Below are 21,849 nucleotides of genomic sequence, written 5' to 3' on the forward strand. Positions count from 1 at the left end.
GTACATGGTGAATCCTAGGGGCACCTCAAACTGGGCCGTAAATGCTTCAGTAAAAAAACCTGCACACGTCATTCCTGAACAACTCCAAAAGGATTTGAAGAAAATAATTCAGTGCCATTCATCAGGTGATAACTGTATCTTCTTTTCCCGAGTTGTTAATTATATAGGTCACGGAAAAATGAGTATACCATCATGCGCCTCCCACTTATCATGCTTATATAAAATAGGCCTACATCAGCAATAGACCTACATATCAGCGATACATGTAACGTGTATTTGTCTCACATTCTTTGGTTGATTAATATTACTATAGTAACCTGTTGATGATGTATTGTTCAGGTTAATAATGGTAATAGGCTAATCGGTCTTCTCACTGTAATTTATATGCGAAGTATAATTGATAAAACTATATTTAACCGGTTTCATAAGAAAGTCCCGGGGAGGCACTCCCTATCTGAAATGGCAGGGGTGTGCCTCGGCCATGTTAAAAGTGGGGGCTTTTTATATAGGTCAAATGTACAATTACAATAATATGGGGTCATTCAGTACACAACGTGAATAAGGTGGTCATTCGGTGCTTTGGAAAAAAGGGGCCATTGGGGTAACAAACTGCAAATTGGGGGTCATTGATTGCAAAGGGTGTCATTGAGTATTAAGCCTACACATAGGCCTAGGCCTAAATAAGTGCCAAAATGCGAAAAAATAACAACTTGGCCACAAGCGTGATTTTACTGACCCCTTCGTTGCATTAACTTGCGGGCGCGCCGCCCCTCAATAATTTTGGTATGTGGCTCAGCCCCCCCCCCCAATAATTCCAGACTAAAATATGACAAGATACCGCCGTGGAAAATGGGTGTTTTAGACCTATTTTTCGCACAATTTCTTGACAACAAGAGGAAAGCCCGCTTGGGCACCCCTGAGGATACGAGTCACCAAAATGTTGTCACGGTGTATGTCGTCAGCCCCGCCCCTGTTCCTAAGCCAATTAAGCAAATTCATGAAATTGGACTGCGCCCTATGAGTGACGTTGATGTAAGCATCATGTCACAACAGTATTTTCTATGATTGCCAAAGACCCGGGGGCACACTCAACAAAATGGTAGGTAGGTACCTATGTTCCCCCGGAAGTTGATGTGGTGGGTCTTTTGGGAGCTAACTGCGTAGGCCTACCGGTGAGGGGGTCTTTTGGAGCTGCGAACGGCTGTGAACAAGTAAAATGGGGACTTATGGACTCTGAGAATAGTCAAAATCAAGGGTTTTTCTTGGCTTTTTAGTTAAAAATCGCCTGAAAAAAAATAGAAATAGGCCTATGAGGAATGAGCAATTTTTTCAGTGGTCTTTTAGAGCAAACGGGCTTTCGGATCAAGTTGGTCAAAGATGGGTCTTTCGGAGCCGCGAAATCCAAAAACGGGGGTCTTTCCGGGAAGCATACCCGTATGGTCATTTGTGTTAAGTGCCCCCCGAGCCAAAGAGGCCACTTTTCACTTGCACTTCTTACGTTAAAGCCTATACGACGTCACCGTAGTGAAATAAGATGTAAGTATACGTTTGTCGATAAACTTTTGGGAAAAATTGTATTTGTTTTATTTATCTCCAATAAACTTAAAAACTGAGTTTCGATTTGAAAAACACCCTTTTTAATGTTTTTTTTACAAATCTCGACAAACATTGCCGAAAAACACATAATACAGAGTTTTTCGAATTATTGAGCATCCGGCTTGCCATAGCGCGGTGCTGCCAGAATTGACAGGAATTTTTGACCAGGTGATTATTTTAATGGCAGCGCCCTGTCGTGTGTGTTGGTGGTGTTATTAAGCTTACCGGTACTGGAGTTAATGTTCGACGTGGAGCTGCTTGGTAAATGGTAAATATCTGCATCTGTCTTGGGCTGGGATACCTGCACTTACTAATCCTTCGTTTTAGGGCCGTTTATTACTGAGACAAGAATATAGAGCTTAGCCTTAGATCGGAACCACCATGTAGGTAACCTAGGCTAGGACAGGGCTAGCCTAGGCAAACCTTAGTTAACACATTTACTAGTCAGCGAATTCGCCGAGACCGGGGCCCCAACACAATGCATATTTACATAGAAATTTGAATTTTTTTCGAGAATAGGTCGGTGAAGGAAACCTACATTTGTTTTCTATACTTCACTTGACCCAAATATATGATTTTTATGGTGATAATCAAGTCGCACATGGAATTTTAGAGGATTTTGATAGCAGTTCCATTAAAAAAGCTGCTATCGCCATGAGACTAAGATCTAGAAACACCCCGAAATGCCGTTTTGGGGAATTTTGCTAGCTGAATCTTTTTGATAAAAGTCAATCTTTGACAAGATGTAACTTTGCTACGGAAAGTGCTATGAAAAAAAGGTTTCCAGTTTTGGCTTAGTTTACTCAAGGGCTTTAATTTGATATATGATGCAATTTGATGGCAAATTTGAATTCACCTAGCATACCTACACCATGACGTGACCATGCATGACCACCGGCGAAATCTATTCTATTCAATGAGGTAGAAAGGATAGAGTGCCCTGCTCGCCGAATCTGTGAAGCAGGTTTGGGTCCCGGTTTGGGCCCGGGGGTTTGGGTGCTGTATAAATACACAAAGTTGAACAAATCATGTATTAAAATGCATTAAATTTCCCAGTATACCATTGTTTTTATCAAAAAATTGCTGAATTATAAAGGCAAGCAAGCCTGAATCTGGTATATCACCAGTGTTGCCACGCTAAACAACTCTACCACTTTACGAAATTTCGCCTTCAGTGGTCATGGTGGTAGAGTTGTTTAGCGTCCGCATGGCAACGGGCGAATGAACTAGATTTAGGAGCGTGCCTGCCTTTATTATTCAGCGATTTTTTGATAAAAAATGGTACACAGTAAAGTTGAACATGCTAAAACAAGTGATTTATTTAATTTTATTAACCCATACATGCTAGAGTAAATTCAGTTCACATTTTAGTTGCATTTGATGCTGATTTTGTTAGGTCCCTTCATTTCATAATGGCGTATTCAGTGTGTGATTGTCAATGAAACGGCAACGTACCAGTTCGAGCTCAGCGATCTATGTTTTTCTACGTCATTGATTCTATTAGACTATAACAGGGTTGCCAAAACTTTTTAGCCCAAGTCGCGGGCATTTGCCATGAAATGTCGCCCAAATAGCCAAAAAAATCGCCCAAAATTTTAAAGTCGATTTAAGTGGGGTTCTACACCCCCGTTTTATTTTGAATTTTTTGGAAAATGCTGAAATAAATTCTAAAAAACTACAAAAACTGAAAAAAAACTGGAAAAAAATTAAATTAAAAAAAAGTTGAAGAAACATTTAAAAGTCAATTTGAGGGGGTTCTATACCCCCTTTATTTGGGAATTTTTGGGAAAAGCTGAAATAAATTATAAAAAACCTGAGACTAGTCTCAGTAAAAAACTAACAAAAAATGAAAAAAGTTATAAAAAAAAAAAAGAAAAAATTAAAAACGGCTCAGGGGTTCTACACCCCTTCTTTCTATTTTTTAATGCTGAAAAAACTAACCAAAACTGATTTTTTGTTATAGGCCTAGGCCTACTGTAAGGAAAATTTATTTGTGAATTTTTGTGGAAATATATAAACTAACAATATTGAAAGAAAAAAATGTTTAAACTGCAAATTGAAATAATGAAAAACTAACAAACATTTTCAAAAATGTAAGAAAAAAATTAACTGCAAGGAAAATAAAATGTTGACTTTTGACGGGGTTCTGCACTATCTTTTTAATTTTTGGGAAATACTGAAACAAATTACAAACAAACAAACAAAAAATATTTAAAAAAATGCCAGGAAAACAAACAAATTAATTAATAGACATGCCATTCATTGCAATGGGGATAGGCCTACAAATATTTGCCTTCAGCTGAGTGATAACAACATGTGCATGTACTATTTTTAATCAAATTCAAAACGGCCGTTTTTTTTTTATCATCATGCCGTTTTAAAAGAAAATGTGCGGTAGGTGTTTAAACATTTTTATTTCAAAAGAACTGCCGCCAACGAAAAAAAACACCAAAAACTTATGTTGAAGTAGACTGAACTTGGCACCCCGCTGATATGACACTAAGAAGCTACTTAAGTCGAAATTTGTCTTAAACCACTTGTGAGTATTTAGATGGGAATATTCTAAGGATAATCCTCCAGCTCAAGTGGTCTTTAGCAACAACATGTGATGCGATTAACCAGCCCCCCTCCCTAAGCGTCACATTGTCATGGGAAGCACACTGACCACAGAGTGTTTTGTAACTTTTGTTTATTGAATTAGTTGTTTGGTGCGTTTGTTGAATGACCATCGGAAAGAATTGGCAATCATGATCAAAAAGTTTTGAAGTCGGCTTTGTCACAAATCGCCCAACATTTAATACATTTCATGGGTGAGATTTTCAAAGTAGCCCAAATGTCGCGAAATCGCGGGAGCACTTTCTTTGTCGCGGGACGGAAGTTGAAAATCGCCCAATTGGGCGCCGAAATCGCGGGTTTGGCAACCCTGGACTATAATTGTCATATCATGATTCATGTCAATAAGCCCTTTCGCAATTTCAGATCATGGTGCATCATGGGTAATATTTGCCGATAAAATTGGAGATAAACACGATGAGGCTACTGTACATTTCCAATGCGGTGAACTGTGCCGTTTGCATAAAAACATCTTGTACTGGGATTTTGCCAATTATTTTGTCGTTATTTCTTCATGATAACAATATATTTAATCAAATACAATGTATCATGAAGAAATAAAGACAAAATAATCGGCAAAATCCCAGTACAAGATGTTTTTATGCAAACGGCACAGTGCACCGCATTGGAAACGCACTGCACTGCAGCCTCCTCGTGTTTATCTCTCGTTGAAGAACTGTGTGACGATGTCTGAGCATGCGCAGTTGCAATTTTCCAAAATTGCGAAAGGGCTTATCAATGTCATGCATGCATCATGATCATGATGTAGGTATGCCAGGCAAACCTTAATTAACACATGCATGATGTAAGAGAGGAGAGTGCACGATCAATGGACGACTGACATGCCGGGTCAAAGTTGGTATACAGTTGCACGTCATCTGCATAAAGATGGTAAGAAAGGCGGTGTTCGCGTATGATTCTTCCAATTGGGATGGTGTAGATGCTGAAAGATATGGGACCAACAATTGACCCCAAAGGCAGACCGTAGTCGAGGGCACACTTCGCTGATTGGCAACCATTTACACATGTATACATGTACACTGGTGGTTCGTCCGCTGAAATATGATTTCATCCACTGAAGGGCTGTGCCACTGATACCAAGTTCTTGATGCATTCGCTGAAAAAGGATGTTATGGTTGAACATTTGCTAGTCAGCCAAATTCGCCTAGAACACAATACATATATTTACACAGTCATAGAAATATAAAAGAACTGGCCGGTCAAGGAAACCTACATAAATATGTAGGTATGCTAGGTGAATTCAAATTTGCCATTGTTTATAATTAATTATTTCAGTACCTGTACATGCTACTATAGGCAAAGTATACATATTCTGAAACTGCATCATTTTACATATCAAATTAAAGCCCTTGAGTAAAGAAAGCCAAAACTGAAAATATTTTTTGTCATAGCACTTTCCGTAACAAAGTTACATCTTGTCACAGATTGACTTTCATCAAAAAGATTCTGCTAGCAGGCTTCCCCATAACGGCATTTAGGGGTGTTTCTAGAGGTTAGTGGCATGGCGATAGCAGCTTTTTTAATGGAACTGCTATCAAAATCCTCTAAAATTCCATGTGCGACTTGATTATCACCATAAAAAATCATATATTTGGGTCAAGTGAAGTATAGAAAACATATTTATGTAGGTTTCCTTCACCGACCTGTTCTCGAAAAAAATTCAAATTTCTATGTAAATATGCATTGTGTTTGGGCCCGGTCTCGGCGAATTTCGCTGACTAGCAATTTATGTGTTAACTAAGGTTTGCCTGGGATACCTAAAATATGTTGTCTATACTTCACTTAACCAAAATATATGATTTTTTATGGTGATAAGTCACTCGCACATGGAATTTTAGAGGATTTTGAGAGCAGTTCCATTTTAAGCTGCTATCAACATGAGACTAAGATCTAGAAACACCACCGAAATGCTTTTATGGGGAATTTTGCTAGCTGAATCTTTTTGATGAAAGTCAATCTTTGACAAGATGCAAAAAGGTTTTCACTTTTGGCTTTCTTTACTCAAGGGCTTTAATTTGATATATAAAATGATGCAGTTTGATGGCAAATTTGAATTCACCTGGCATACCTACATGATGATTGTGATCTGTGAACAACTGAACCGTGCCAACTCACGTCTCTGCTTAGCCTGATTTGGCTGATTTTGTGCTTCAATACGCAAGAAAACGGCTTGCAATAAATATCTGTAGGTCATATATCATTTAATATTTTGATGTTAAAATCCGGGGCACTCACATAACTGGTCTGTACGCATGCATGACCAAAAAACAAGTGATGCATTAGGCCTAGTTCTAAAAAACATAGATTTTCTGAAACTGAACAACTTATGTAGCAGTGGGCTATACATGGGTGATATTTAGTTTGATTTTACAGTTTTAGACACCAAAATCAGAGCAACATGCTAGAAAAGGACTACTTTGAAGGATTTTGTACTCAAATCCACTCCCTCCACAATGATAAGGTATGGTGACACAAGAGGGCACTGCACACTTTTTTCTCGGACACCAAGCAAAAAATTTTGTCATTTCATGTTGAGATAGATTATATAGAACAAAAAAAACCTGTTTACAAACAAAAATAACCAAAAAAGTCATTTTGGCTTCGATATAGCCCACTGGTAATTTAGGGTACCTTTTCAAATTTTTTGGTAATTTACGAGTCCAAAAAGGGTACGGTACATTTTTTCATCTTTACTAGCCAAAAAGCTCATTAGGGGTAAATTTTATTCAATTACCTTATGAAGGCCCTAAATTAGCTGGTAGGGTAAAACTCGTTTATACATGTAATGGGTATTTAAAGAAAATTTGTCACACATGTGTACACTATCATACTTGAGTGGCCCCCTGGGATTAAAATACAGAATTTGTATTGTAGCTAAAATGTAGAAAAATGGCTGAAATATTGAAATTTGACAAATGTAAGCTAATGTAATCAGTAGCTATCAGTGAAAACTAACATTTAAATAGGAATCTATTCTTTATGCAAATCACACATTATTGCTTTAAGGTGTTGTGTAACTTGTATTTTTCTTAGACTCCAGGTTTCTACATGTTCTAGAAAACAAATCAAAATCATAGCCAGGCTGAAGGAACCTTACAATGAATGATCTGCTGAAGCAAGCTTTTCCAGTAGAAGACAACAAAGGTGATGATGACCACTTGTTTGATTCAACAAAACCCCCAACAAGTGCTCAGGAATATTTGAAAAGAGTCAGGTAAGTACTTATCATAACATGTTCATCAGACCTGTTACAGTTCTTTTAAACTTTATGCTTATAAACTTGGTTTGTTATTCTTTTAATAAGTTCGTCAGGACTGATATAATTAAATGAAATAATCAGATTTTGTTGTTTTCATCTTCCGTGTGGAAGGTTTCATCAATAACGCCCCAATGCAGCTGCTGCACCACCTCTGGTCCTCCTACTCTCATCCCCAGGGAGCTGCTGCACCACCTCTGGTCCTCCTACTCTCACCCCCAAGGTGTGGAAGGAACACAAAAAGCAAAAATAAATGTAGTACAAAAATTTTCACATTATGCAGTTTATGAATTTTCAATATACTATTAGTGAGAAAAAGTAATATTTATACTCTGGTAAATCTTCTAGTGCATGGAGCTAGTTTATATGCCTATGTATTTATTTATTTTTTTGAACAGACAAGAGGCAAACCGAAGCCCAGATGTAGTTGTTGCCAAAATCAATCGAGATGTGTTCAGGAGCAAGCAAACAGTCACTGTATCAGATGTGAGTACTCTGGGTGTTTTTTTTTTCAGGCTTGAAGCTAATGCCCAATGGGAGATTTTCTGTACAAAATAGTTAAACCTTAACTGCTCCACAAATACAAAGATCCAGTTTCATGGCTACAAAATCCATAGTATCCTGGTATCGTGGTTCCTAGAAAAAAATTTTTGCAGAGTTGCAGACTGCTCTGAAAATTTTCTGGGAACACCATCACTCTTAAACTGTAAGTCTGTTGAAAATAAGCAAATACAGGAGCTAAAAATGCAAATAACTGATGCTGATTTTTGCCCATGAAAAGCATCATTCATGCTGCCCTCTGGACTCCTACAGTGGTTTTGCCCCTGGACTACAGGGGCCCACCACCCCACCTGCTAAGGCTTGTACTCTGTACTTGCAGAAAATATTCCAAACAGCAGTTCCAAGTTCCTAGAAATGAAATTATTTTGCACTGACCTGTCTTGGGTTTCTCTACCGGAAGTCAACTTGTACCAAAATTCCTTCCCACAAGTTAACAGGTGTATTGCATAACAATAGATCCAGAGGTTAATCCATCTCCTTTGTTATGCAATATTGTATTGTGGGAAGGAATTTCGGTATACATTGACGTCTGATGGACAAATCCAGGATCTACGTATTGGTCAATGTGTAAATGAACCATTTTGAATAGGTTGATATTTTTACTGGAATTTTGCGGTAATCTTCTTGCAGATATACAGAGACTTTAGACTCATTTTCAAGTACTTTCAGTCAGGGGGGTATCAATGCTACTGATGTGGGAAAGGTGTAAAATTGCTCAGTGAATTTACTGGGACAAGAACAGGAAAAAATGCTAGAGTTTAATTCTAAAATGACCCGGGAAAATGACCAAAAATGAGGACGAATGTGGCCTAAAACCAGGCAAAGGGAAAATGCACATTGCAACTTTTTTGCAACAGGTAATTTTGTCCTTGTATTTTGAGCTGGAGGGGCAGCAATTAGTTCTGAGAAACCATACGGGTTCATGGTGATAGGCCCATACAATACCATTTGTGACTACATTTTCCAAACATTCTTTATATATCTCATCTAGTCAAATGGCTTTCTTCCTGCTCCAAGTGGTTATGAACCAACATTAAGTTGGCAGAGGGAAACAGGCATCTGAATTCTCTGAGTTGAGACAAAGATTGGGACGTCATAAGACCAAACTCATTAATCAAGCTACCCAAACCAAACCAACTCTGGTAAGCATCCTCATAAGGCATGAAAGACTTAATAATAGTTCTAGATCTGCACTGAATTGGGTTATTCCATACCAAATTCATACACATTCTATGGAAAACATGACCTTAATCTTCCACACACATAGTGTGAATTTCAAATTGGGTAACATGAATGGGTCACCCCATTTGAAATCTACACTCCCTGTGTGGGAGATTAAGGTCATATCTACCATAGGGGTTGTATGGATTTCAACTGGAATAGCCCATTGCGACTGCTTTGATCTTGAATTTGAAGCTTCATTATGAGGCAGAAGGTGGCCCACTTCCCAAATGTCTGCATTCCTAGAAATTAAGCTAAATTAGTTAACCATTTTGTTCATTTGGCAGTGGAGTTATTAACACAAAGACCTGAAGTGGGAAGTATACTGCCTTGTCATGTACATACATCATACTTGTATCATGTTTAGATATTGACATGTACATGTACAGTAGCCCTAATTCGAGTCTACATTATGTATATCATAATACTAATTATGGCGTGTCCGTCCGTCCGTCCGTACCTCTGTCCGCGCGCTATCGCGTGCGCGTGGTTCCCGTTCGCGCTGTGCACTATCGCGTGCTCGCGGTGTGCTATCGCGAGTATCAATGGGCGCGGAGTACAGTGCGCGCATTACAGTGTGACTAACACTAACAGGTGCATCTCATCGGACCAATAGGCCTATTTTAAACACATATTTCAATACGGAACGCGTGCATAGGCCTATTTCAGTAGAACATGACTATTTCCGGGGTCATCCAGAATGGTTAACATTAAAATCATCAGTTATGGTAAGGCATTATAACCCGTTATATAGGCGTTATTGCGTTTACTAATTTCGGGTATTTTTGGGATCCTCCTTGGAAGACGTAGGCCTAGGCGCTAGGCCTATATCATTGTAGTCATGGTAGTTAAAAAGGTCAGGGCAGGTATATTGGTAACGGGTGTTGGGAATTAGAGATAGACCTATTACAAGAACTGCCCGACCCGAGAACCGCGAAATCTAGTTAATAATAATATTACTAATGTTATCTTTATAGTTCTGGTTTAACATAGTGTGCAAACAGAATAATAATTAATCCAAGGCAAGATTGCCTCAATACCTGTGTGAGTGTTGTCTGGGAAGACAAACAACAACTTACAAGGCACTTTATTCACATTGCCTACGGGGGATGGGGTGGGGTCAGATGTTTAACTTGCAAGGCACTTTATTCTCATTGCCTACGGGGGATGGGGTGGGTCGGATGTTTAACTTGCAAGGCACTTTATTCTCATTGCCTACGGGGGATGGGGTGGGTCGGATGTTTGATTTGCAAGGCACTTTATCCTCATTGCCTACGGGGGATGGGGTGGGTCGGATGTTTGTATAGTTGTTTGTTTCAATGTTGCAATATTGGTGCTGATTAAGCTACTGCCTGCAAAGTTGCATTGTGTCTGTTCAAGTGTGTTTAATGTAAATTCTAGCAATTTGACCTTTGGGTCACCATTAGAGTTTGAAATGAAACCTTCCATTTAAGTGAATTGCACTGTGACAGTGTAGCCAGGTTTGATCTTGCTATATCATTATGCAATGTGAGAGTTGATTCCCCCTGAGTGTCTCGGGTTTGTGAACTAAATTTGCCCCAAAGACCGAATCAGCTCCTGAATCTATGCAAAGGTGGAGCTATTAAGGTTACGGAATGTGAAAATTCCACTCAACTTGTCTTTTGTTTTTTAATTTTTATTTATGAAGTATATGTATATATTAAACATCTCAGAGATGTAGATTGAAAAAATTGTATCAACAAAGTATTTTTGAAATTATTTTTGTGTATCAATATTTGCTCTAGATATCCCACAGCACTAATTCTTTTTAAAGACAGTTCTTGTTTTAAGGGGACACTACACTAAATCCTTCCGCATTTGGTGTAACTCATGGAAGAAAGAGAAGGTGTGAGGGCTATCATTTTCTTTGGAAGGGGAATCCCAAATATACATGGGGGCCCGTGGGTTAGATTTTAAAAGGTATGCCAACATTTCCTGTCATCCTCCCTGGCCCTGCTCTCGCCAGCCTAACTTTGCCAATGTGGAAACTTTAAATGGCCTAGATATTATGATGCAGATTTGAATGTTTCTGTAGTGTTTCCTAAGCCTTATAAAGATGCACTGTAAATGTTTGCCAAAAACTGCTCCCCCTCCCCCATTCTACCCTCCCCCATTCTACCCTCCCCCAGGACTCATAATTATTATGCACCTAGTTACTTTATTGTATTTTCACATGTATTTCAATGGGACATTTATTTAGTGATGTGCCCCTTATAGTGATTATTATTCCAGCGCATGAACTGGCAACCCTATCATTTTCATTTGATTGCTAAAATCACTGAAGCATATGCACAGTGGAGCATGAGTATTCAACCAGCACTATACTAGACAAAATCAATAAAATAAGTACTATCACCTTGGCCCTGGCAACATTAACTAGCATTGTAAACAAGTTAGCACATGGTTTGAACATGATATTGATAGTGTGGAAGTTTTGGCAGAAATTTGTCAATTTCTGCAAGTTTTGTGAAAATCAATTGATACTTCCCATGCAGTAAGGATTATCAGTAGTAATACAGGAGCACTGCACCTGGAATATTATGGGATTGTGAATTGATACTGTGAAATAGCAGAAAATGTGAGTACTTGAAACTAACTGTGTGGATATCTCAGAACTCCATTTTGGACCATTTGGCCTGATATGCTGAGATGAAATAAATTATTTTTAATGTTTCCCGTAGCTGATTCATAAAATTTTGATATGCATGTGTTAGCTGATACTTCAAAGAAATAATGTAGGGAATAATTGTGTCAATATATTGGCACACTAAATTAATATTGTTGTTGCAAAAAAGACGACATTTACCCCATCATTTTCATTGACATTCTGTGAACATGTAAGCTTACTGTTTTAAATCAGGAGGACCTATCGAAAGAATAAATAGGTACATTATTTCATTGGTTTGTTTGTAACACATATGCTAAATCGCAATGAAATCGGACCCTCTCCCCATATTTTCCTGGCCTCTTTCCCAAAAAAACCTCATGCTCATGAAATTGAACACAAATTGAAACACTTACAAAGTACATTTGTGTATGAGCTATGATGTTAAAAGTATTACAATAATAATCATTAGAGTGTCAACTTTAAGATGAAGTATGATTTTTAGGCCTGCCATGTTTATTTTTTGAAAAACAAAATATTTTAGGTGGCTACGTGCAGCCAATTTGCCTACACAAAATGTCAAAATCCTGTATAACCTAGACTCGCTGAGTCTCATGGACGCCGTTCCTATGTCCATCAGACTCGTATTTCCCATTTTGGATGTCAATGGGAAATACACACTTAACGATTTGCGCCGTTAGAAACTTGAAAAAAATCTTTAAAATTTTATCAATGTATATAAAAGTGGTACCAACCTTATTGTGCTTGCTAATTTAAGACTCGGTTGAAACAAAATTAAGGATCGAATGCATTTTAGTGTCCAAAAGGCAAAATTATCGTCAAAGTTCTGCGAAATCGGCACCCTTATGAAGGGTTCAGAATTGAATCGAAGCGAAAATATCCGATCTTTATGATCAAAAACACAAAATTACAACTTTAAACATACTATTGGCAAAAGACATTATTACCAAACAATATAGAATAGAAAATTTGACATCATTTTCTCAAAATATTGAAGAAATTTGCTCACTAGACATCGAAAAAGTACGCAATCCAATTCCCGTTCAAACGCGTGAGAAACTGAAAGTGCATAATCCCGACTAGTATAACCTTAAGGCCTTGATTCATAATGGGCCTCTACCTTTGCCTACACTCTCATTCATATGGATTCCAACACACCGCCCTAAAACAATTTCCTAGATTTAAGTATGCAAATAGCACATTAAGCATGCACAGTTCAAAATTGATTAGCAATGATGAGACCTATTGTCGATTTTATTAAAAGAAAAATCAAACAGAAAACAACATGAAAGTGTGTGGGAGAGACATTTGATAGTCGGTACAATGGTAGACTTCTATTTACATCTGAAGTATTTTACAATCAATTTCAGTCAGTCTGCAATGCCATATGATTTATAGGTCATAATTTACCATAACAGCTAGTCAAAGATCCAGTCGCACAATACTTTTGTTTGCTGTCAATTCAGATCATATCACAATCATATTATGACATTAGTAGAATGTGACAACTTGGGTGTGACAGCTTAATTTTGTTGCCATATTACAACTTAGGCTATAACAGTTGAAATCCATACACTCCTTTATATACTATCTATCTACGTCTACAAAATACTCAATAACATTGCAAAAAGCAATATCTAATTGAGATAGGAATGATGGATTTGGATGAACAAAACACATACAAAAAAGAAAGAAAATGGGATACTTCATCATGTGATCGTAAATAGCTGCTTTGAAGCTTTCAGTGCTGGTTATGTTGAGGATATTTGAAGGGAGGTCGTTCCAGTCCTGTATTGTATGAGGATAACAGCTGTATTTATGTCTTACTATGGAAGACATGACCTTAATCTCCTACACAGGGAGTGCCAGTTGATATCTACATCCTCTGTGTGGGAGATTAAGGTCATGTCTTCCATATATAGGGGTGTATGGATTTCAACTTGAATAGCCCAGAATATCTATCATCTTATATAACGCGGGTGAAATCATTTTGGGCATAGAACAACTCAAGTGTTGTATTACTTAAAATAATGATGTTGTGTGATATATGAGATGATAGATGCACGACAGCAGCTAAAAACAATTCCTTTATTCTCGGAGTATTCCTAAAATGCTTGGGTGTTTTTCAAAGACATTTGGGAGCATTCCTGAATTCTCAGATTTGTTGGGGCATTTCTGGGACATTTGTGTATTCCTAAGACATTTGAGTGTATTTTTGAAACATTAAGTGCATACTCCCAAAATAGTTGAGTGTTTTCTGAGATATTGGGTGTATCCCTAAAATATGTAGGTGTGTTACATGTATCTCCTCTCTTATAGCCAGATGATGCCAATGAAGACCAGTGGTGTCGCTTTTGTTTTGGAGAAGATTTCTTGCATCGATTAAAGGCAAGGAGAGGACAATCCTACAGTACATCCAGCAATGATGGCGAGACAGACAAGAAAGCGCCATCTAGTAATGACGGCGAGATGGACGGTCAAGCGCAACAATCAGTTGTACTTAGAACAAACGGAGTTCCTCCACTACTCAGTATTGTGGCATATATAAGTCAGGTATGATTTTTGAGCAGCTACAAAGAAAGATATTAGCATCTTATTAACGTGGCTGTGTACTCAAGACGTTGTTTCTTTCGCAAAATTGAGCTTTTTTGATATTTGTTACTTTGTTATGTTTTTTATAAATACAAGGAAAGAAAATCCAGATTTATAAACTCCAACTGCGCTATTTTATGGATTTTATTTCACTATTTCATTCGTGTTTGCAATTTTAAAAGAGAGAAAATCTTTGTTGTATCAGCGAGGTACACGCGCAAGAACAACGCATCGCGTTAAATGTCGCGCAATTTGTTAACGCACAGATACGCTTACGCATACGCCGACGCTTATCTGCATGCGTGGCGCATCCTTTGGAAACACTAATTTCAAGTGGTCAAATGGCTCCGTTTTAGCTGATAAAATGTGGGTTTTTTCAAGTTCTTTCCCTCGATTTGAATATCAAGTTATGAATGGATTTCGCTCAAACTTCTCAACGGGATGTGGATTTACCCGATGTTCACGTAATATAAGGTAGAAAAACGAAAACTGCCGCATTCTCCTGTGAGATTCGATGAAAGGGCAAAATGTGACCACTTTAAACTTCAACGGCCATTATTTCAATGTTCATTTTCTCGGTAAAATGACGATTTAGGTACACGATAACTCAATAAATACAGCATCTATAGGTAAGCAAATATGATCATCGTAAAAAGCATGATCGACTCAAGAAACGGTTTTCTCATTTTTTATATTTTGGCCTATTTCCGATTTTAGGCATCATTTTGTGCAAATAGGCGTTTGTGAATTTTAAAAAGTTCAATTTGATGCCTTATATGGTCAATATCTCAAAAAATAAGGCCAATATCAAAAAAATAAAAAAAACGTTTTTGGAATGGAGCCTCAAGATTGAGCTAAAAACAAAATAAAATATTTTGGAAAGAGTGTTTTTTTGTTATGATGTACCTAACAAATATTGCCAAAAACTCACTTTTTTGTGATTTTCTTCAGAATTGTTGTTTTTACCCCAAATCTGTATTTATAGTAAGATTTATTGATGTCTTGCCTTCATAAGAATGTATACTTTTATATGTCTAGCGCGAATAATTACAAAGTTATTGCACTTTTACTACATGCATGTCTGAGAGTACACAGCCACCTTAACACAGGAGATTTGTTGTTTAGGTACATACAGGCGAGTAAAAAAAGAGTGCAATAGGGCAAAGAATCAATATTTATATTGGTAAACATACAGAGGTTTTTAGTTGTTGATTTTACCCAAATTTGGACTTTATAATGTACTATCAATTGATCTCTTCAGGATTTTGTTTTAGGACAGGTGTTGCATTTTTAAATTACTTGCTCCAAAGGCCCGGTTCCTTAAGAAGGGTTGAGAATTTTTCCACCATGTGCCACACATTTTTGCAGCCAGAATCAGCTCTCTGAGTTTTGTAAGGGAAAACTTTGAAAAGTGGCAGCAAGTGTTTTGTCCAGCAAAATGGGCTATTCCAGTTGAAATCTACACACCCCCTATGGAAGATATGACCTTAATCTTCCACACAATGGGTGTGAATTTCAAATGGGATTACCTAAATGGGTGACTCCATTTGAAATCTACACTCCTGTGTGCTAGGAGATTAAGGTCATGTCGGGGTGTATGGTTTTCAGCTGATATCCCAATTTGTGCTGGCTCAGATTATTTTCAACTACAGACTAACGGCTCTTTGAGGGCTACAACTTGTATTGTAAAGTACAAAAGTATAACTTGACTGCGGATAAAAGACGATCATCTTATTGTGGTAATTCATACCCGTATGGGAGACATTACCTTAATCTTCCTCACAGAGAGTGTGAATATCAAATAGGGTTACCAGAGTGGGTGAGTCCATTTGAAATCTACACCTCCTGTATGGGAGATTGCGGTCATGTCTTTCATTGAGTGTGTATGGATTTCAACTGAATATCCCATTGTGCTTTGCCAACTAGTGTTTGCAATCCCCACCATAATTCTAACTCTTAGCAATAATCTCTTGAATAAGTCTAAAACCCAAGACTAATTCTAAAATCTAATCATAGAATCTAACCTGCATCCTAATCCTAAACATAATAAAAACTAACACTAACTTTTTGCCAAATCAAATCATGTAAATTGTGTTTTGACAACTTCATTGATTTGTGTTTTTCAGGCCACTTTGCATCAAGTATTAGAGTACCATGTGAGTTGGTTTCAGCACGTAGGATTTAGCCTATCACAAGGATGCTGGTTCTATGCATTGATGGCTCTTTTAGAGAAACCCTTATTACCTGATGCAGCATCAATGATTAGGGAATTAGCCAGACTGTGTGCAGCACAGAGAGCAGCTTTGGTAAGTTTAAGCTTATTCACGGTCACCAAATACCGTAAAGGTTTTCCTAATGGCGCATGGGCCCTTTTTCCTTAGGGTAAGTTTCGTGTACAAATAGAGAGCTCCCTCATCTGAAAATCCTAACAAGGATTAAGGGTATGTGCCCTTATTTGCTGGTGGGATTTTAATGGGAGGGCACTTTTAGATTGTTTTGTCATGGCAGCCCATAGCGCTATTAGGCTTAATATTTACGGTATGGTCAAGCCATTGTGTTATTTCATTTGAAATCCACACTCCCCCGTGGAAGATTTTTAAATCTTAAAAGAAGTTTTCCACTGTGGGAGTATGAATTTCAAATGGAGTGAACACATTAGGCAACTCTTTGAATTTCATACAACATCTTCCGCAGAGGGAGTGTGAGTTTCAAATATATTTGATTAAACTTGTGCTAATTCCAGTGGGAGTGTGGACTTCAGTCCATTTCACATGTTACAGCCACAAGATGCATGAAAAGTGCCACAAATCTACTAAAATTCACCCAAAAGTTAACAAGGTGAATTAAGTTTAATTTAGAGGATGTTGAGTCCTTTTTGTTTAATATTGTACGATATATATACATTGTCGTATTAGGTTCATCTGGATTGTCAATTGAAACTGTTTCTTGGCATGACTTTTTATCAGCAGCTTCGGAGCTTGAGCTGAAAAAACATTAACTTTAAAATTAATTCTTACTATCAAATCCATTTCTGGTGATATACCTTGTTTACAGTTTCATACTGCTACACCGCATTTCATCAGCTTGGCAACCTGCCTCTTCTTCTTTCCTGAAGTTGCAACTGTTGGTGGTGCTAGAAGCTGGTCGAAAACATTCAGTAAGAAATAGTTCCCTTCATCTCTATTCACTGTGTTGTCCCCTTGTCGTCTGATCCAAATTGCCCCTCTGATCTGTCTTTTGTTCCGGTTGGTCTACCTTTATCTGATATCATCATTCTCCTCGAATATTTCTGACCAGCTTCTAGCACTGCTAACGGTAGCAACTTCAGGAAAGAATACCAAGATTTCTAGTCTGATGAAGTGCTGCGTAGCAGCATGAAACTGCAACAAGGCACATCGCCAAAAATGGATTTCATAGTGTGAACTCCCATCAAACAATTTAGACATTCATGTTTTTGGAGCAACAGACAGTGGAAGGGCTTATCATGCCAAGAAATTGTGAAGTCATAGAATGTTAGTTCAAAGTATCCTAATAATTGAGTTACCAAATTGCAGGTTTGCCTGCTCTTAGGGGATATTCAGTGATTTTTTATGTTTTACACAAATTTTGTTTTGATAAGGCATATTTTTACATTTCTAATGTCCTAATTTGAGAAAAATTCATTTTTATCAGGCTGAAAAAATAAAAGGTCAGTTTGCTAATTCAACTCAAAATATATTTGAGTCGATAGGTCGATCTTTTTTTAAAGATCCCAACATACTCTGTGGTATCCTCTGTGGTATCTATAGCTTGCCATGGGCCATTTGGTCAATGAGAAACATTTACAGTTAGTAATTGTAGTCTGTTTGGAGGCACAGGCTGTTGTGTAAGACTTTCAGCAAACAGTTCTTGGTCTTGGTCAGTAACACCAAGGTAACTTTAACAGAATGTACATTCAAGAAATATGGCATACAGCATTCATTGATGTCTATAGGTGAATATATTGGGTCTACACCTTTTAAGATCTAAATTTCACCAATATTTAGTGCTGAGAACTCCATCAAACTAACTTTGGAAAAAAAAGCAACTGGAATATTTTTTATTTTTAGAGTCGGTTGGAATAGAGCAATCAAACCTCTTTTTAGGCCTTATGAATGATCAAATTTTCACCTGAGGAGGAATTTATTAGTTTATACCAAAACCATGGTAATGAAATTACAAATAAACTAAACTAATATTTTCATGATATGAAAGTTTATTATATTTCAAACTGTTGGAAAGCTTGTGAAGTTTGTATTTATTATTTCATTTTCTTTATTCAATTTGTTTGTCTATTTCGTGGTCATTCATACATTCATTTTTGTATTTTTGTATTTGTTTGTTTATTTATTTTGTTTATTTATTTGTTCTTTCTTTCTTGCAGGAAAGTGCTGAAGATGAACGCTTATCAAGCCTGAATCTACTCATAGCTTTAGTCATCAGATATTTTGATCAGACGGACTTGTGCAATAGGAGGTGACACTTAACAACTTACTACTAACTGAACTTACCACTTAACCCCACTTGATTTCAGTCCAAATCAAATAATCGAAAAGTCACTCAATTTTTTCTCTTAACCATTGCTTTCTATTGGACAGGAAACTACTGGAAGTTGCAGGAGCCAATGTTGAAAAGTCACACCATTTTTTTCTTAACCATTATTTTCTATGAGACAAGAAATTTTCAAAAGTCGCAGACAAAATCTTCAAAAGTCGCCCAATTGGGCTACCAAATCGTGGGTCTGGCAACCCAGACCCCACTTAATTACCCCTTCACTGAGTGTATAACACATCACTAATAGGGGTTATCGTAAGAAGGCCCATCAACAATAGCTGCCAGGTGATATGCAGAAATGGTCAAATGTCTATAGGGCAGCTATTGCAAATATGTGACACGATCAAGGGAAATGAGTCGGATTTCGCTAATATTGATTTTTGAGATATTGGCAAAGAAAGTGTTAAAATTCTTTTGTTTTATTTTGTTTTCAGCGATTGATAAATTGACGCGTAACTTCAGAAAGAAAGGTCGATCAACATGGGGTTTTCAGTTTCTAAAAGCTCTAAATGTCCTCGTTAGAAACCTGTGTAAAACTCATTTTTGACCAGGGCCGACATGTGATTCATTCCCTTGATCATGTCACATATGGCTTTCTTGCAGTAACCCTTGATATTGACCCTTTGCATGGTCATCTCAAAATGAAATCTACCTGCAAAGTGCATGTTGTGTGAGCGTACCCCTGTCAAACGTGTGCTTTAATTATCTTGTACGCTTTGCAAAAGCCTTCTTGTGAAGGAAAGCGCAAGAACTAAAAATGCACTATTTGCATTTGCAGGGAGAACCTCGTTTTGGTTGCAAGATGGCAGATCCGTGCAAACAAAGGGTGAATTGTTGCATTCCCACAACAACAGGAATGTGGCAAAACTTGACATTTTGAGATTTCAGAGTTGAAAAGATTGGAAAGTATACCAAATTTGTTTTTATACCATGCAACTTTTGAGGATAAGCTACAATTGGTTAAGAGATCTTTGCATATTAGTGTCATTGCAATAATTTGATAAATAAAACAATGAAATTCTTTAGAGTGGGGATTAACAAAGGTCAGAATTTACTATTAAATGAATTGCTGTTAGCCAAGATTGGATGTCCACCAGCACTAAAACTTGTCGAGATTTTAAACACATTTGTGATATATTTTTTGTAGATATCTTGGATAAGGTTACAATTACAATGGGCTATTCATTCTTGGGCGATTCCATCTGCACTTTGCCACCCATATGTCTTCCACAGAGGGGTATGTTTTTCAAGTGGAATTGGCTAGGGTCAATTATTTTGAAACCTATACTCCCCCTGTATATGGTTCCACAAATGGAGTATTTCAAATGGAAGTTATCCAACTGTCAATCTTATTTGAACCCCATATTCCCTCTGTGGAAGACTTAAGCTAAATCTTCCAAAGCAGGAGGGTGGATTTCGAATGGATTTTGATTAGACACCTTGTCAGGGTACAACTTGCCCAGTACACTTTTTAAGGAGGACATGTACGTGATTTGAATTTGGGGTTCATTCATATATTTTCGAGACTAAATGATTCTTAATGCCCAAGGGGCCACTTGCTCACTTTTGTGAAAACAAACTTGGTAGCATGATCATCATTGATTGGGGGATTTCGATGTTGAGGTCAAGGGTCAAAATGAGTTCAGTATGCGTCAAATGAGTTCAGTATGCACAAATATAAAAAAAAATCTTTTTTCCCCATGGAATAATTACCATGGTTGGTCAAAATAATTCTTATAGAAAGTGTCAAGTCAGGTGCCAAGGCCAATAAGGTCAAAGGACAACCAGCGGCCATATGCACAATTTAAAAAATCCAATGAGGTAGAACCGACTCTGCCTTGTTTGGATGTCACTCATGGAGGGCAAACTAGTGTAACCACCCAATGCAATGAGGTAGAACCAAAGAGTACCGACTCTGCCATGTTTGTGTACCGCTCATGGAGGGCAAATAGAGTATATCCGGATAAGTTTGCTATGCACACAGCAAACTTAAATTGAAAGTGTGTTGTTGTTTGCATTCTGCAAGTAACAGCATTGTATGCAGGATTTTGTGGAAAATAGGGGATCTAAAAGATAAAGGCTCTAAGACAATCTGAGAGTCTCTGAGAACTGGAACATTGTGAACTACTGATCTTGAACTGTCAGAGGTTTGATATCAACTTACCTTTTATTTTAAACCTTTCATGTGTGTTTGTATTTAATGATGTTATGTCACAAGTTTGTTTTGGAAAGCTATTTTAATAAATTATGCACAAAATATGACACATTGTCTGTTTTGGTTGTATGTATGAAAAGTGGAAATTTTGTTTTTGTTTCGCAACAAAGTTGACTTAGTAAGGTTTTAGCGGGTTTGCTGTCGGACAGTTTAGAGTAGCTCTGACTTCTTCAGGTCAAAGTACCAAGGTATGAGACATGTAAGCTGCCCCATGTCCACTGATGGCTCTGAAAAGAGCCATTCACTGAAGACTGCCCCATGTGAGCAAAGACTGTCAAAGACTGTCCCTTGTGAGCAGTAAACAGGCAGACCTCGTCTATCTGCTAATGTAAAAGTTTTTTGGTGGCTCTGAAAAGAGCTGTTCAATGAAGAATGCCCCTTGTCAACAAAGAATAAGAAGACCTCGCCTATCTGCTGATGCAACTGCAGAGTTTGCAAGAAAGAAGCTTGCCCTGTACCTCTTTGTGTGATTATTAAATTGCCTATGAGGTCAATGATCATACAGACTGACGCCAAATAATCATCTGATGTCAGTCTTGGGAGGTGAGAAAACTA

The 21,849-nt window shown here is 37.6% G+C and overlaps 1 protein-coding gene across 1 annotated transcript; it reads left to right on the top strand.

The window, feature by feature from the left end:
* The first annotated feature begins 1,755 nt into the window (after positions 1-1,755).
* Positions 1,756-21,338, top strand: LOC140147068 (gem-associated protein 2-like). Its single transcript, XM_072168840.1, is given in 8 exon segments — positions 1,756-1,864; positions 7,264-7,444; positions 7,885-7,972; positions 9,039-9,095; positions 9,097-9,189; positions 14,235-14,468; positions 16,634-16,813; positions 18,910-21,338. Coding segments are annotated over 7 exon segments (864 nt in total). The 5' UTR covers positions 1,756-1,864; positions 7,264-7,328; the 3' UTR covers positions 19,006-21,338.
* Positions 21,339-21,849: the final 511 nt, after the last annotated feature.

The sequence above is a fragment of the Amphiura filiformis genome, chromosome 3 (assembly GCF_039555335.1).
Source record: "Amphiura filiformis chromosome 3, Afil_fr2py, whole genome shotgun sequence".
NCBI classification, from domain to species: domain Eukaryota; kingdom Metazoa; phylum Echinodermata; class Ophiuroidea; order Amphilepidida; family Amphiuridae; genus Amphiura; species Amphiura filiformis.